This window comes from Manacus vitellinus, unplaced genomic scaffold (genome assembly GCF_001715985.3).
Source record: "Manacus vitellinus isolate BGI_N305 unplaced genomic scaffold, ASM171598v3 scaffold_22_pilon, whole genome shotgun sequence".
Classification (NCBI taxonomy): Eukaryota; Metazoa; Chordata; class Aves; order Passeriformes; family Pipridae; genus Manacus; species Manacus vitellinus.
In genome coordinates, this window is record NW_021939632.1 from 9674621 (window position 1) to 9691714 (window position 17094).

General features: G+C 44.2%; 1 protein-coding gene across 2 annotated transcripts in view; it reads left to right on the forward strand.

Annotated features, from left to right (window-relative positions):
• The window catches only part of LOC103756864 (unconventional myosin-X), a 90794-nt gene that overhangs the window by 5325 nt on the left and 68375 nt on the right, over nucleotides 1-17094 (forward strand). The window contains exons 2-3 of one of the 2 annotated variants that reach the window (XM_025895071.2): nucleotides 8771-8869; nucleotides 14393-14551. In XM_025895071.2, the coding sequence (XP_025750856.2) occupies nucleotides 8771-8869; nucleotides 14393-14551 (258 nt within the window). Of the gene's footprint in view, nucleotides 1-8770; nucleotides 8870-14392; nucleotides 14552-17094 lie in introns of those variants that run through there. The other variant, XM_018072553.2, reaches the window with a different exon arrangement.

Consider the following 17094-nt stretch of genomic DNA (forward strand, 5'->3'; position numbering starts at 1 on the left):
GCTTCATTTCTAAAGTGTCTGGCAGATCATCCATTTTTGGGTCCTACTTTGCTACATGAGAGTTGTTTTGTCCCAAATAACTTCTTTGTCTGTAAAAAATTATTCTGTCACCAAGTTGCCTCTGGGTTGCTGGCAAAGGTGAGCCAGGAGGTAGCAGAGCAGGGGTCTCAGCGCTGCTGACATCCGTGTCCTCTCAGCAGGGTGTGGTTAATTGAAGAGGAGAGGTTTGCAGCCCATGCTGGGCCACACACTGCTCCCCCCTATCAGTGTCTGGGCTAGATAGGGCAGCCCTAGCCCTGGCAAATCTACATAATGACATTAACATTTTCACAAGTACTTTTGCACTACAAGGGATCTTTCCGAATAGTAAAAATGACTGAGCCTTTTATGTTGTATCTGGAAGGCTTCTTTCTCACTCAAAGGATAAGTAAGCAGTAAACTTCCTTACTCCTGCTTATACATCCCAGACATGCATCAGCTCTTGTTTCAACCAAATGTCCTGGGAGTTTCTGCTGAGCAATTCACAATCCTCTTTGGGTCTGTGACTTTCCAGAAGACATTCCTCTGTTTGAAGTGCTCCTTGCATTCCTTCTCTTCTGATGATGACCTTTCTGTTTGGCTGTACTTTAATCCCTTTTTTTTCAAACAAGTGGGCTGTGGAATCCACACTGCTCTGATGGTCTCATCCTTGTGGGTACTTACTTATCTACCAGATGTTGGCATCTGCTAGTACTGTCAGCGCTAGTTTTGATTTTAGGTCCCTGATGAGAATACGAAATAGTACTGACCCTGTCACTGCAGATATTTGTTAGAAACTCCCTCAGTTAGTTGTGATTTTCCCTGTGCATAACAACAGTTTTGAGATCCCTTTGCTGCTGTTTGCTCAAGAACTGACTTTTACTAGAATACTGTGTTCTACATGAACAATGCCAGGAGAGTCAATCACTGTCTTATTTCTCTCTTATGCTTGGATGCTGAGGAAGGACTCTTTTTGACTACACTTCTTTCTACATGTTGACTGGCACTGGAAAACGATTAAAGCCAGAGTATCCTTAAGATGAAACAGCTGAGAGCAAAACCTCTGTATTTTCCCTGGGGTCCTCAGACTAAGCAACCCATGGTTATGTGGGATAATCCTGCTATCACTCCCATTTAGGCTCTGACCCTTTCAATCCCTTGGAATTTCCTCAGCATTACCAGATTTATAAAAGATTAATATCAGTTGGTGAGAAACTTTATTGGACAGATCTCTGGGAACTCTTGGACCTGTTGATTTTTAAAATGTTTTATGTCCTTTTAATTTACTAATATATGGGAAAGCACGTCAGCATTGCAATGTGATGCAAGAAGGGTGCTTTCCAGGGATATTTGTTAAAAACTTTTGCATATCTGCATCATTACTCATAATACTGCCATCCACATGTAGTAGTTGGATGCTGCTACTAGCACACGTATGATTTTAGCTAGTAGCACCCAGTGATTTTAGAAAACAGTGAAATATGGACTCTTCTGTCTTCACTGTCTCCCACCTTCTTTCTTACATGGCTTGTTTCCCCAGTTTTTTCCCACATTCACTCTTATTTCAGATAGACTGACAGTGTATTCCAGCTCAGAGGCACTCCACTTGCTGTCTGTATGGTGTTTGAGGGAAGGACACTCAGGACGATCAAACACCAGGAAAATGTCTCACGTGAAGAGCTTAAAGAACCTGAGATTAGTTTATTAGTGAAATGACAAATAGGGGGAGACATGGCAAAAGAGCAGAAAATAATGGATGAGACAGAGAAGGTGGATTGAACTCCTCTGTTCCTCTACCTCTGACCGCAAGAAAAACGGATTTTCTGCTTCTCAGTGATGGGACTGGTTTAAAAGTGTACGTTTCTGTATAATGTGTGAGTAGGTGGTGGAACTCCACAAGGTAAGGAATTTTATTGAAATAAAGGTTGTAGCAAGATACAAAAAGGTATTGGACATAATTATGCATAAACATTGCGGAAGAAATACTGTTTCAGGGCTCTCATCCGAGATTTTTACAAAAGGCATTGCATTGTGGCTTCTTGAGGCACCATGTTGGAGCTGGTGTCTCTGTGACAGACTGCTGTATCCTCATGGCTTCCTGAGGCCCTGAGCTCTAGTCTGTGAACCTTGAAGATTTCTCAACTGCTCATCAGCCCAGCCTCACCCTTGAAGCCATAGGCTGAATTTGAGAGAGGGAGGGAACTGCAAGCAGGCTGTGTCACTATGTATTTGGTGGCAAGAGGGAGAGGAGACCCAAAGCAACGTTCCTGTTGAGAGCAGTGCAGGAATACCTTTTCACTTGCTATGTTTGGAGCTGCAGGCTGGTCAGTAACAGTTTTGCTAGGGCCAGGCTGGGCTTTAGCACGTGCCATGTTGCCTCCTTTCTTTCAGGGCTACAGAGATGATGTGGGAAAGCTACTGTTGCTGTGATGTGACAGGGAATACACATCTGTAGATATACATGTGAATAACATGCCTAGGGAACAACATTGTTTTAATTCAACTTTTAGGTGGGGTAGAGCTTATTGAGAAGGCAATATGAACTTAACTAAATTTAGTTAAGTTTTATGAACTAAATTTAGTATGCTTTTTCAAGGCTGGTGAGAAGTTCTCAGGCAGTTGCAAAACCCTGTAGGACTGTTGCTTCAGCTGAGAAGGGGAGTGACTCCACTGCCCCAGTGGAATTGCAGGGGGCAGCTGATTTTAAACTGAGCCTTGAGAGAGCACACAGTAAAGTCACACCTGCCTCCTCTCTGTGCACCTTATGCTCATGGCAAAGGGCAGCCCTGAAGTATGCAGAAACAGTTGAGGATTCACTCCCTCCACTCCCATGATGAGGAGTTGGTGTGGTTGCTATAGCTGGGTAGTTGCTTCTTTGAGAAGATCAAGAATTACCTCCAAGGACCAGGCATTTCCTGGGAGATATTTGAAGTTGGGAGATGTGCTGGAGAGTGAAAAGAGAAGCTGTGCAGCAGCCAAACTGGGGGAGGAGAGAGGAACAGAACAGATGGGAGGGGGAGGCGAAAGGGGAGTGGGAAGCAGTGCACATACATCAGTGACCAGAAGTGACAAACTGCTCTTAGATGATTTAAAATGCACAAACCTTTTCCTGATATTGCTATTCTGCAAAGCTGCTGGCAGACTGAGGGCTTTGCTCCTTAATTAGTGAGGAATGGGGTTGCTAATTGGCAAAACTAGAATGAGTCATGGGCTCACTCTAGGCTGCAGCTCTGGAGCAGCAGGACCCATGGCTGCAGTCTGTGCTCAGCTCTGCGAGTTGTGCTGGCTTGCAGAGGCTGCCTAGGCTCAGTGGGCTGCTGTGTGGGAACCATGGGACTGGACAGGTGCAATCCAGTCCCTTTTTGCTCTACAGTGTGTCATCCTTGTGCCTTACAAAAAGTAGACTTTTGTTTCTGTTACCCCTACCGCTGTTGAGGTTTTGTCTCTCTTCCCAGCTACTCCACATTGGCTTCTGCCAACTGAGCTGTTGTTGCTTCTCTCTCTTACCTATGGTCTCCTGGGCTGCCCCTCCCTTTCAGCAGCTGGTCCTGGTTTTGCTGATCAGATATAACCCAGGAACTGACTGTATGGCTTCATTTCAGCCTGACATCAGAAAAACAGCAAGGTTGCATTCCTTACCATATGGGTCTAGGGTGTCAGGGACTCCCCCTCCCCACCAATATTATATCCATTAGCTAAGGCTCTTTATATCTGTTCTATCACTTATTCATGATCATCCAGATCAATCTGTTGAAAAGTGCATTTATTGAAACCTGATTCCAGCTTTGTCTGGATTGCAAGGGCCTTTCTAGCCCAGTCTCTGCCTCATGGTTTGCAACCGCAAAGCCCACTGAGGAAAGAGAGCTGGCATAGCGCAGTGCTGCAAGGAGAGTCTTTTCCAAGCCTAGGAGCATATGGATCCATCGCCAGGAAAAACACAAGGCTTGGATGCCCGATACCCACTGAATAGCTTCAGTGTGCTAGAAGGACAAAGGTATGTTATGTATATAGTAGTTAGAGTTGAAAACTTCTAGCACCCATGTAGATTTTTGTCTCAGACTCTAAGTGCAGGGGTGTACATTTTTGAGACACCTCTGCCCCTTGCAGAATGCCTGATTCGGGATAGTTACCTAAATCAAGGGACTGCAAGAGCCTCTCATAGTATTGTGTTTGTAGGTACATCTGGAGGCTGAGACAGCTATGTTCATGCACAAATAAAACATTAAAAACATCCCGTAATGGAAATAGCAGACAATTGTATGCTTGTTTCATACACTGAAAGATGTCTTCCTACCAAAAGTGCTTTTCCTCTCTGAATAACCCCTGGAAATGGATGCAGCCTTTCTGGTTGTAGCCCCTGCTGAGCATGTTACTCCTGGGAGTTGTGTAGGTTTGTGCACAAGGAGGAATGGGATTATGAGTGCACTCAGAGAGAGGCAGCACTGCTTTCTCATCAAATTCAGCTGAGGCAGCTCATTCCTGCTTGTGTATGGGAAGAAGCCGTTTCCAGAAGAGAGAGGACATCCTGGGAGAACATGAAGATTCAAGGGTAGTCCAGAATACACAAATAAGAACAGAATATGATAACTTGTTTCTGAAGAGTGGTACAGTTGTGGAGTAGGGGCTTTCTCATGTCAATCTCTGAATGTGCCTCCTGTGAGTTGGGAGGCTCTGGAGAGGCCAAGGCACCTGCAGGTACAGAGTTCTGTATCTTGTACTCTGGAGCTTACCTTGCTGCCTTCAGTAGCTAAATAACTGATGAGGAGGATGTAGCTGGTGTCTACACACTCTACTTTAATGTCTACTGCAGTAAGAGTTGTGCACTGCCATCTGCCTCTATGCCCATTCCCTGGGTACAGCATGCAAGATCTCCCTTATTCTTTCCCTGCCAACACAGCATACTGCACCTGCTGAGCTTGAGATACAGGCATGCGAGTGTAAGAGAGAACTTCTGGTTTCAGACTTGTAAAAAAAGGCATAGAAGGCCAAATAAATCTGTGGCTTTGATTGATTTCTTGATATCACGAATATCAGGAAACATTATTTATTTCTGACTCTAGGATCATATTATATGAACAGAGAAAAATGACATCATAGAGTTTACTGTCCATAGTGGAAGGCATCATGGTATGACAGTGAGCCAGTACTGATGAAACACTGCTCCTTGTATGCAAGCAACTTTATTTTCTAAATTATAACCCCATGGTGTGGGATCAGTTTTCAGGGTTGTGCTTTGCTACACACTTTGTGGCAAGGCCAGTTCATGGACAGATTGTCACTGAGGATAGGAATGAGAATGCTGGTCTCAAGAGTTTGTTTAACATCCAAGTGACCTACCCTTGATATAGGAACTCTAATATGTTACTACTTTATTTGTCCTTTCAGTTCCTGCTTTTGTTGTTGCCTGTAAAAACCGAAGCAAGACCCCTAATAAACTCCTGGTAAAAGAAGAATTGGGAGGGGATGAGCTATTCTCATTATATAACGGGCTTGGGTTGACTGTATGATCACTATTCAGCCAGCTGTATTTGATTGAAAGTGGTTACACAAAATCATCACTGGTTGATGTTCCTACACTGTCTATTAAGGTGTTCTTTTCAAATTAGTGATTGCTTGTTTCACTTTGTTGAACTGTTTTGTCTCTGGATGAAGGTGAGACCTTCTATATCCCTAACTGAAAGCTGAAGGACTTTTGTACTAGAAGAGCAGGGTGTTCCCATCCTCTGTGTTGCCTGCTGGGAGCCCCCCGAGCCAGCAGGTCGCTGCTCTGCAGTGCTGGGCAGTGCTCTGTGCAACTGCCCTTGCTTCCCCCATGGAAGTTCAGCCTTGCTGACTGGCAGTTCATGGAAGTTTTCTGCTCAATTTAATCCTTTCAACTGATCAATGAGATGTGTGGTATTGGGGAAGAGGGGAGTGAAGAGAGGGCAGTCTCTTTGGTGTCGCCATCTGTTTCTGTATTTAGACAAGGTTCCATGGGGAATTTGATTTTTAGAAAAAAGGGCTGATGGAAGGAGATGCACAAAAACAAATTTGGCCTTCCAGGAAATGGGAGCTATGCTGGGCAGAAGTTACAATAATTATTTGTTTTGTGGTTCCTTTTCTGGATGTATCAGCATGATATTCCTTTTGGAAACAACATAACTGTTGAATTTATTCTGCTAGGCAGAGGCAATTGCTGTTGTAAAAACAGCTACAACATCAAAGTAAACTGAAGTAAGTAGTTCTGGGCAGCTGAAATGCCACAGTGCCTGGTAGCTTCAGCGTGTTACCTTCTAGTCCTTAACAGCACACAGAAGGATCTGCCATAAGCTTGTGGAGTATTGTATAAAAGAACTACATCTCCTTTTAGGAGTATTTGTCAATGCTTTTGCACATGGACTTCTGCTGGGAAAGGGGTCTGGGTCAGTCTGGACTTTCAGATAATTTCTACATGTTGAAGATACCAGAATGATCCCATTGTTCATATCCCTTCCTTTCCCCTTTAAATGGTATCTAATCAATAACAGTGTCCATACCCATGGAGTGTCACTTACTTGTGTGTCAGATTAGCAACTGCATCTAGCTCCAAATTTATTTCCAAGCTCAGGGAGTGGAAAGTCTGTCTAACCTGGACCCCTCTTGTCTTCCATGGACCGACCATATAAGGTGCTGTAATCATGACACACTCCTAATGGTGGGGGGTGCATGCCATGGCATTGGGGTGCAGCGTGCATGGGAGGGTGCAGGCTTGTCTCCTCATTAAATTGCACTTGCTTCAGGCTCTCATCTGTGCAATCCTGGGTTACTGGTTACTGGTGAAGGCATTGAAATGCACTGTTGGTGATGTTTACACTAAGTCTCTTAGAAAATGGTTTCTTTCATCCTGCTTTCCCAGTTGGGAACTCTAGACACAGCCTTGCTGTTTTCTGACTCTTTGCTCTGTACTGTGGTGCTAGTAGGACTCTTTGGTGAAACCAGCAAAAATATTATCTTTTAACACATGTTGCTGTTCATATGTTTATGCAGAATAGTCAGAATGTGATTTGGGAAATGGATGATTTCTCAACAGCAATGTCTTGCCTAGATGCCTCAGGACACTTTGTCTCAAGCATCAAGAGTTTCAGAAAATGTAAGAGGATGTCACAAAGACCTCTATATAGTTCCTCAAAATCTTTATTCAATGCATGGTTTATACCAGCTCTCTGGGATCTTAAAACTTGAATCTGTAACATAAGATTAAATTTTTTCTGTTGCTATTGGTCACTGGCAATGGTGGAGTGATCTTTGCACACTACCTGTGAGTTTAGGTGCTGATCAGATGCACTGGTGCTTTTCATTCACTTGGTGAGGGGAAATTAATTTGCTTGGTGTGGAAACTCTAGACCAGAACACAACAGTAAAGCTAGAATTATGTAGGCCTTTTTTAATGTCCTTAAACCCAGTTCCTGTATTGGGAGGACTGGAGGTTGGCCAATAGATGTGTCTTCTACAATAAGGAAAATCCAGGGTACTAAGGTGTTTAAAGTGACTCAAGTAGTTTAAAAAAACCCACTCAAACTAAAAACAAATCATTAAAAATAGAATTAGCATTCCACATTCTGTATAATGTAATATAGAAATACTATTCCATCTCTTCAAACATGATAAGTCTACAAGCAAAGAGCTAATGGTGCTGATGGGATTAAGAGGGTAAGAAGGGCTTTTATAATCAATAACTTAGGGGCAGGAAAAAAAAATTAGGAAGAAAGTAGGTCTGTGAATCGATGAAAGGCAGGATGGTCTTAATATAACTCAATAGTTGAGCACTTCAGATTTTTCGCTGTACTTATCTAAGCAGTGTTTATGTGATTTCTATGGGAAGACATGGAATGGATTAGTTTGCAATAACTGAAATGTGATGTGACATTTTGCCTAATTCTGCGTAATTGCAGGTCATGCTCACCCTGATTTGCATTCATGCTCCTGCTCTTTCCCTTGTACCAGGTCCCACAGGCAAACAGGGCAGAAAAGGCCAATCCAGCAAACTTACTTTCCCTACTGTTTTGGTAGGCAAGCTATGAGATTTGCCTGTCCTGCAGATCCCTGCCTATATGTTACCAGAAATCTGCCTTTTGCTTAGACTTGTCTTGAGAGACACTGAGCAGTTAAAGATGTTGTAGTGTATGTGAAACTATATAAACATCAGTGCATATACACATCAGACATCAGGGCCATCATATATACATCAGTGTGTGTATACATTAGAGAAACACTCAAGTAATTTCATTTACCAAAGGAAACTTTTGCAAGTGTCTGTAAATGTATCTACTTAGCTGTGCCCTGATGATTTCTGAAAGTGTTTTGACTTACAATGGTGCGTGGGTGTATGAAATTGTAAACATGCTTTATTTATATTTTCTATTATTATTATTGTAACATGACTTTTAATGACCGGATATTCCAAGTTTGAAAATATTTAGACAGTCAAAGCCACTATTCTGTGTGTCTTTGATTTTCCATGACACTTTCTATAAAAATTGGTGTTTCCTTACTTTGGTTTCCACATTAAGCTGAGTAAAACTGCTTTTTCTTCTGCTTGTGTTACATTAAAAAAATCAAACCTGATTTCTCTGAAAATGTAAGTAGAACTTACTTAAAAATTTTAAGCATCTGTTGCTTAGAAGCAGCCTCTGAATAATGCAGTTTCCCCCAGCTTTCCTTAGGTGTTTGCACTCCATGTGCAGATCTCACAGGCTCCAGTTCTTTGTAATAGGAGGTCTTCTGGTTTTTGCAGGGTGCCAGGGTATGGCTGCGGGAGCAAGACCAGCTGCAGCCATGCACTGTTGGCTTGTGTGCCGATGGAAACGTGCTCTTCACCTCAGATTATGGCACGGTAAGTGAAGTTTGCACGAGGCTGTAGCCTATGCCAAGTTGCAAGATGGACTTCTTGCTTTTGCATGACCATCATGTTGAAATGTATCAATTGAAATGCTGTGATTCTGTCTGAAAAGTGACCAGGCTCTGTTACAAACTATGCCAAAAGTGTAACGAAGGTTAAAAAGAGAAGATTGTTCTTCATTTGTCTGCCCACCTCACTTTTCTTGGTTTTCTTTGTGTCATCTTTGAAGGAGTTGCATTCACAGCCTAGCAAAATGATTATGTTGGCTAAGTGCTCCTGGGAAGGAGGCAGCTCCACCAACTAAGCAGCCCTTTCTTCCAGGATGTACTTGTTGCAAGCTGTGCCATTGTAAGAGATGTTGTGTTCACCACCGTCTGCTTCAGCAGCTTTTGCCATCAGCCCTTTGGTTTCAGGGACACGTGGCAGTGGCCTCCCTGTGTCAGTCAGTGGTGTAAATGCAGCAGTGATGCCCAGGACAGTTCAGCAAGGCAGCCAAGCTCTGAGAGCAGAGCTCTCTGACAGTGGTAGGAAGAAGCCTCTTTCCTGCCTGATTTCCAGCCCTGTGCTCCTTGTGGTTTCCTGGTGCATCTGCTGTAGTGCTCGTGGAATAATATTGGTAGGAAGGGATCTCTGGGGATCATCCAAGTCCTCAGTGAGTCAGCTGGACTGGCTAACCCTGGGAAAACTATCCATTGCCTTCAGGGAGGTTCTTGGTGAATCAGACTGGTGCCTGGTCTCTGAGGAGGATGGGGAAACAGGCAGGACTGTGCCCTACAGCAGTGAGCAATTAGATCTGCTCAGCTGTGCTGGTGAATGGGGCTCTGCAGGTGGCTGCTTTGTAACAGGAAAATGGACAGGTTTTCTTCAGCCTCTTACCTGGCAAACAAAGGAGGGTGCAGGAGGAAAGGGGATTTAGGACTCCAGTTAGTGGAGAGTCAGTGGTAGGACTGTCATATTTTTCAGTCTTCCTTTGAAAGGGCTTGATTTCAAGTCATCGTTCTTTTTTAAAGATCCTGTTTTGTTTCTCAGAGATGGAAACTCACCTAGCAAACACAAATTTTTCATCTGCTTACTGTAGTCTCTCAAATTCCTTCTTGGAGATCCTTGTTTTGGAAGTGCTGGAGAGTCAGTAACACATTTTAAGGGATCACAGGTACTGCAGCAGCCTCTGGAGGGACAACAAACAATGAGCATTTCTGTTACTCTCCCAGTCCTGCCTCTTCTGATATGCTGCTGTGGCCTTGTAAAATCTTCCAAACCCACCTGACACCTCTGAAATCTACCTTAGAGCCATCTAAGGGGGTGTACCCACTGCCAACCTGTGTCCTGTATATAGACAGGCAGATGATAGACACAGGATGATGCTTGATGACTCACAGGTGTAAAAAAAGCTGAATTTGGGGGGGGGTTTCTCCCATGAAACAAGAAACCACTATGCTGAAGGAGCATGTGATTCATGGTTTATGCAGCAAAAGTACATGGTGATCATTAAAGGGCTTTCTTTGTTCAGTGCCCCCCACAATAGTTGTCCTGTGTGCTTCCCTTGCCTGCCACCTTCATTGATTCATACCTGTAGGAGGGACTGGAAGTCCTACCCCAGGTGAAAACTCAGATAAAAACTTCTTCACTTTGGGTTGAATGGACTGTTTGATCCCTCTGATTTTTAGAACCCCTAAATCTAGTTGTCCTCATCTTTGCTGTGGCCCAGCATACCTGCAGCTCTTGCAGCTCTAAGGTAAGAAGTCCAGTCCTTCAAAGCTTTTGTAATTCGTTTTCACTTCCTTTAAAACATCTCGAGCAATAAATCCTTCAGAAATGTGTCTTCCTGGGAGGAAAGGAGGAGCCAATACTTACAAAACACAAGATTTGAAACCATTTGAAAATAAGATTTGCTACAGACAAAGCAGCCAAATGCTTTATGGATAAACGTAATTTGGATGCCAGGTGGGAGCTTTGCTTATGTGCTCAGGGTGGCACTGATGGATGGAATTGAGTTTGAGAAGGAATCATTTCTTCCTTGCTGAGCCTGGTGAGCAGGGCTGGCAATCTCATCTTGGCTTGTTTGCTGGCCAGGTTTTGCTTTATTCCTAACCATTGCAGGGGCTTGGAGAAAGTCATGGTCATTTTGTTCTGACTGTGGGCTAAATCTGAGGCAAAATCAGTTTCTCATTGGGAAGAGAATAGAAATCTTTGGCTGTGTTGTGAGGTGCCTGTTAGAGTGAAAGCTGATTGTTTTCCTTCCCAAATAATAAAGATCTCCTTATTGACACCTATAACTTTGTGTTTTACATATTAGCTTGTTGGAAAAGGGAAACTCCAGGGGCAACTTTGCTGAGAGATCAGTTTGTCTGAGCTCTCACTTGCTTCAGGAAAAATCAGCTATCATATTCAGCTCAGTAGTGCTGAATGACATTCTAGCGTGCCTTGCCTGGAACAAGATGGTGGAAAGGATCTTCCAAACTGCTCTCCTGCTGCATTTCTAGAAGGGTCCAGAAGTGAGCAGTAGAGTAACAAAAGCTTCCTTACTGGGACCCTAAAGGTGGAGCATCATCCTGTTTGTGTCTCAAATCTCTGAACTCCTTGAAGAAAGCCACTTTGACACAGTCTTGGGAACAAAAAACCACTATGTGTCTGTCTCCAGGACAGTGGATGATCCCTGCAGCCTGTTGGTGATACAGAGACTGGAAACTACTCTCTACCTTGGAGGGCAGAGAGTAAATTAATTGTCAGCTTTCTCCTGGTGCAGGGAAGATCTGAAAACTCTCCCGCATGTCACAAGTGCCTTGCAGAGGCACAGAGACATCACCTCCCAAACCTCAGTGGGGCTGGAGGCCGCAGCCTCTGCCTGAGAAAGGGTGAGCTGCTAGAGGTGCAGTGATGTGCAAGGGCATTATGTGAACCTCTGCAGCCTCAGGGACAAACAGGTGACATCTTGGCCTCAGCTAGGATGTCAACGTGGCATCAGATTGCTCCTCCAGGGAGTGTATTTCACCTCTGCAGTGTTTCTGTCCAGAAGGTACCAGAATCAGTGCTCCTAATACAGCTTTATTGCAGTCCTGCCAGGGCACCTGCTTAACTCTTTATGGATATTGGACCAGACTTTTTTTAGAGAGGGATGACTGAATAACACCAACCAAGTGGCTCAAGACAGGTTTAACAGGTGATTAGCTAACCCCTACTAATTATTTACTTGTGTATTTAGGACTCCTGTTGCTCTTCAAGGTTCCATTTTCTGCCACACTGTCCACAGGAGCAATGAAACAAGCTCTGACCCATCACTTTTCATGCACAGCAGCCTCTTGGCATAGGGGCTGCCAGCTGCCTGATATCTTTTAGGACACTTGTCCACTCAGCTTTTTCTCTAAATGTTTTCTTAATGTTTCTCTTCTGGCCCAAATGGCCACAAGGGCTGACAAAGCAGTGGTAAATGAGTAAGTACCAGGCAGATGTAAGGAAAGATCACGTCATGCCGTTTTTTACTTATCCCCTTCCAAAATTTGTCCAAGTCAGCAGAGAAGAGAGAACCAGGGTTGTTTGCTGCCTCATAGTTTGGAAGTGATTTTGTTCCTGACAGACTCCAGTTCATGTTATGCATCTGCAGCTTGTACTCTCTCCTGAATTTAGTTGTCCCATTATCCCTTCCCACTCCTTCAGTTTTCTTGTGAAAGTGCTTGAGGTCTCTGCTCTGAAAAGGGAAAAAAAAATGCATTTTTTTTCAGGCTATGCTAGCAGAGTGTCCTGCTGCTGGCAGTCATACCCCTCTGATACCCAAGTGCAGAATTGGTGTGGCAGTGACCAGAGAGGCCTGGAGAGAGAGCCTGTCTTCTGGACTGGGCTTTGTTCTACACTGTTCATGAACATGAACTGTGTATTTTTGAAAGTCTCCTGGCTGGTGAAAAAAATTGGGCTGTGGTGCAGTCTGCCAGTGGAAGAAACCAAGCCCTTGCCGCATTAGATGCGACTGGGCAGACCTGCGATGAACACACCTGGGGGAGCGAGCCTGCTTCTCCCCAGCTCCCTCCAGGACCAGAGCTGCTTTTCAGTTGTGCAGGCATCATGGCAATCTCATAAAAGGATGCTGTGCTGGATTATTCTTGCCCTGCACTGGCTCAGAGCCCAGAAGGGGTGTTTGCTGGGCACCTGCAGCGTGCTGCAGTGTGAGCGCCCTGCGAGGGACTCGCAAGGGTGGCTTGCTAGAGGGGGCAGGGTGACCTCATTCTGTCTGCAGCCTGCAGCTGCAGAGATGGCCTCTCCTTAGCAGTTACAGCAGTCTGAGCACACCAGAAAAGCAGGCAGGAGAAACCAGTTAGATCAATGCTATAGATCATGGTTGGTTCTCTGTGGAGCCTGTCAGTTTCTTGCTGGCACCCAGGAGGGCTGACAAGCAGGGATGGAAATGAGGTAGAGACCAGAGCCCCAGAAGGGAAGGAAAAACCCAAGTTTCTTTGGAAGGGTTACCGTGGACCAGTTTCCTTCTCTAGGCTGCCTATATGAAGTCTCCCATCTGTCTATCTTGGGTCTTACCATCTAGAACAGCTTTGGATGCTGGGTGGGAGATGGCACATGGTTGAATCCAAGAGTGGGAAGCAACTGAAATAACTTTTGTGAAATGCCAGCATCGTGCTTGAGGAGGAGGAAAGGAGGGCTGGGATGTGCCTGTGGTGGAGGGGAACAGTCACATAATCTCAGCTGTGTTGAAAGGGAATGAAGAAGATGACCTGATAAATGAAGAGTGGGTTATTGAGGAGGAGGAAGCTCTAACAGGAAGAAGGGTGCAGCAATTGAGGCAAGAAGAGTGCAACTGCACAGAGAGAGAAGTGGGTACTTCCCAGAGCAGTGATAGAATTTAATAGGTGTCACTGTACAAATATTTTGAAAGCTGTATCATATACGTACATGCCAGCACACACAGAGGATGTCACTACTTTATTTGGCTTCTCATCTGCTTTCTTTTCTTTGCTCTTGACATGATAACCTCTCCCACATGCTCTCTGGCTGCCTCTACAGTGAATGCAGGGCCAAACCTGGAATGTAAATAAGCTTTGCCTCTACTTCCCCACAGTCAGAGACATGATCCCATCTGTGTTTTTTGTGAAAGACTGTTCCTGGTCTCATGGGAGCAGCTGCCATCAATATTCACAGTCATGAGTGGGGTATGTAATACCTGTGCAGCCTAGTACAGCTGGAGGCTGGTGTCCTGTTCCTATTCAGGAGATTTCAGTGGAAATCAAGTAACCTTGCACTGATTTGTCCTCATCAATAGTGAAGGTGAGAGATTGACTCTTTGGCAAAAGAAGGGAGTATGCTGTATGGTTTCTGGCCAAAGTGCTCAAATAGGTAGGGACAGGAATGGAAGGATACCAATAAGAGGAAGGATCCCTAAAAATAGGGAGCAGACCTGGGCCTTACTCATTTCATTTTCCAGTGCCAAAGTATAAAGGTGCATGTTTCTGATAAGAGATCAGACCATGTGCCCAGGTATCATGACCTTATTTGTCCTTTTCCCCATTCTTCCAGGTGTTCCAGTACCCCAAGGCCTCCCTTTCCAGGGAAAAGGTCTTGCCAATGCACCAGACCAGCACTGATGGTGTAGAAGACATGTCCATGCTGGGAGATCTGCATGAAGCTGCCATCCTGCTTAACCTGCACCAGCGCTACCAACAGGGTAACATCTATGTAAGTGCACAGGCTGGGCGACATCCCTTCTGGCTAATGGTTTTTGTTTAGCTTCAGGGATGCCACTCTGCATGTTAGCCTTGTTTCTTGAGTATTGTTTCATGTGGATAGGAATTGGAGGGGATTTTCTGCCTTGCCAGCTCCATCATCCCTGTGAGATACCACCCCTACCACAAGGGCCTCTTTGCATCTATGGAAGAACTTCCAAAACATGAATGCAAACCTGTTGCCTAATTCTTCTGCTTTTACATGCAATTGTGCCTTTTTTTAATTGCTCTGCTCTCCTTGCACTCAAGGCATCTCCTAATTTCCCTCTCAGGGCCTCAGGAAGGAGACAGGTGTCAGGAAAGGGACTTGTGAGGAAAAGCACACCTGGGATGAGGCATCCCTGGAGTGCTGGGACGGCACACTACTCCGTGAGACTTGGAGAGACAAGAATATATTACGAAGACTGCCTTACCTTGCTTTATTCTTACCTTCTTTGTCCATGCTGTGTGCACACAGAATTTTTCAGATTATGACAGAAAAAATGTAAATCTCTTTCTGTGTTGCATAGCAACTGTTATCAAGACAACCAGACCATGTGCACCTGTATTCCAGGAAATTATCAGTAAAGTGACCCTGTTTCTGAACCATCTTCTGCACTGGATGCAGAAATTCTCTTTTTTTTTTTTTTTTTTTTTTCTGTAGGCCCCCTTGCCTGTCATCTATCAACACAGCCTTGTGACCCTGTGACAGTACCCACATGCACACACTATTTTGATGTCCCATGTCCTTGCTGCTCTTCTTATCCTGTATTTGACACATGCTATGTGTCTGTGTAGCTCTTGGCCCATTTGAATATATCCCTCCTGTTTCCTCTTCCTCACATCTTAAAATGCAGGGCAGGATTCTCTTCCTTTTCTATCTCCACCTTGTCCCAGAAATGCCACTACACCAGCACTGGGACAGTGTCACAGCAGCTATATCTCCTTAAGCCTTTCTTCTAGCTCTGATGTGTCATTCCTTCTCTTATTCAGCATTAGTTCTGTGCCTTCTCCATCCCTGCATAAAGGTGTTAAAGTTTAACACCTTTACACTGCATTTTTTGCCTTTGCATAGTGCATGAATGTCAGCTGTGCACTTCTCGTCTGAAATTTCTGGAGATGTATGAAGGGGCCTGACCTCTGCAACATGTTCAGCACTGGGAAGAGCCCCACAGTGAAGCACTGTAAGTCCCACCTCAGAGTGGGACTGTATTTGGGTATATGTTTGAGCACTCTCTGACCTAGAGGACACCAAACCATACCAGTGCTGTTTTGCATTTCTACAGCACAGACATTAATACTGCACTTACCTTATCACTCTTTTTGGCGTAGCCCAGCTGCATATAGTTTTCATTCAAGCAGAAATTGAGAATGTCAGCTGTAGTGCCACCTAATGACTTGCAATGCTCTGTGAATACCATGAATGGTGCAGGGCTGCAGTTCATTTAGTATCATCCTCAGCAGTCTCCACAGATAGAACATAGGAGGCTGAAGTTGCAGCTGAAGCTGTGCTGAGAGGAGTTATGCCTATCAGTCAGGGACAAAAACATTTGGAAGAAAATCAGAGAGATCAGAAGTAGGTGAGAAATATAATTTTCTGGAAAACAAAGATCACCTGTAGGAATGGGTAACCTGGAATACTGATAATTAGTATTAAAAATAAATACATAATAATAAAAATAATTAAATAGAGGATGGACAACTGAGAACAGGAAGTGGACAGCTGCTGTGAAAAAGTGCAGCTCTGAACTGTATGCCTAGAGGCATCCTACCATGAGCTCCTAAAGGTGATTCTTTCTGATAGGGAGTGTAAGTAGCAGTATATTTAGACTAGTGTGATAGTGTGATTGATTTACTACAGCAGTAGCTTTTGTTTATCGGAATAGTATTCCGATAAATACTATTCAAGCTCTACCCAATTGTTTAAGGAAATTATGTGAGCACAGCAACAACCTGCAATTTTTAGGTGTGCATCTTCCCCCTTCATTCTTGCAATTCCTGCATTCTTTAGTAAAAGTAGACCCAACATAATGTGAGTGATGTAGAAATAAGTCAGGGGCCGTACTGCCCCATTTTGTGCTGTCCTGAGCAATCCATGCCTAATGATCCAAGTAGGATTTATTGTCTTGAGAAGTAGACATGCCACATGCAGTTTGTCCTTCTTTGGAGACTTCTTTGCTAATAGAGTAGCCAGTATGTACGTAGTTGATGCAAAATGCTACTGCTGTTAAAAACTGTGGATAGAAATTGTCGATAAGGGAATGCAGGTGATGAGGAGACTGCAACTGGAGATGGAGGAGTTTCCTAGAAACACCTTTGAAAGAGATGGCTGTACTGGAAGAAGTTCTGGAAAGTCCTTTCCAAAGGACTTCAAAGTTATCTGGAAAGGAGCTCTGTTCCTTGGGGGAGCTGAAACTAGATTGGGAAATGCAAAATGAAGCATCTGAGAGGAGAAGATGCTCTGAAGGTCTGGGAGAAGAGTTAGAATGAACATCTCTATCTTATAGTCTCTGGACA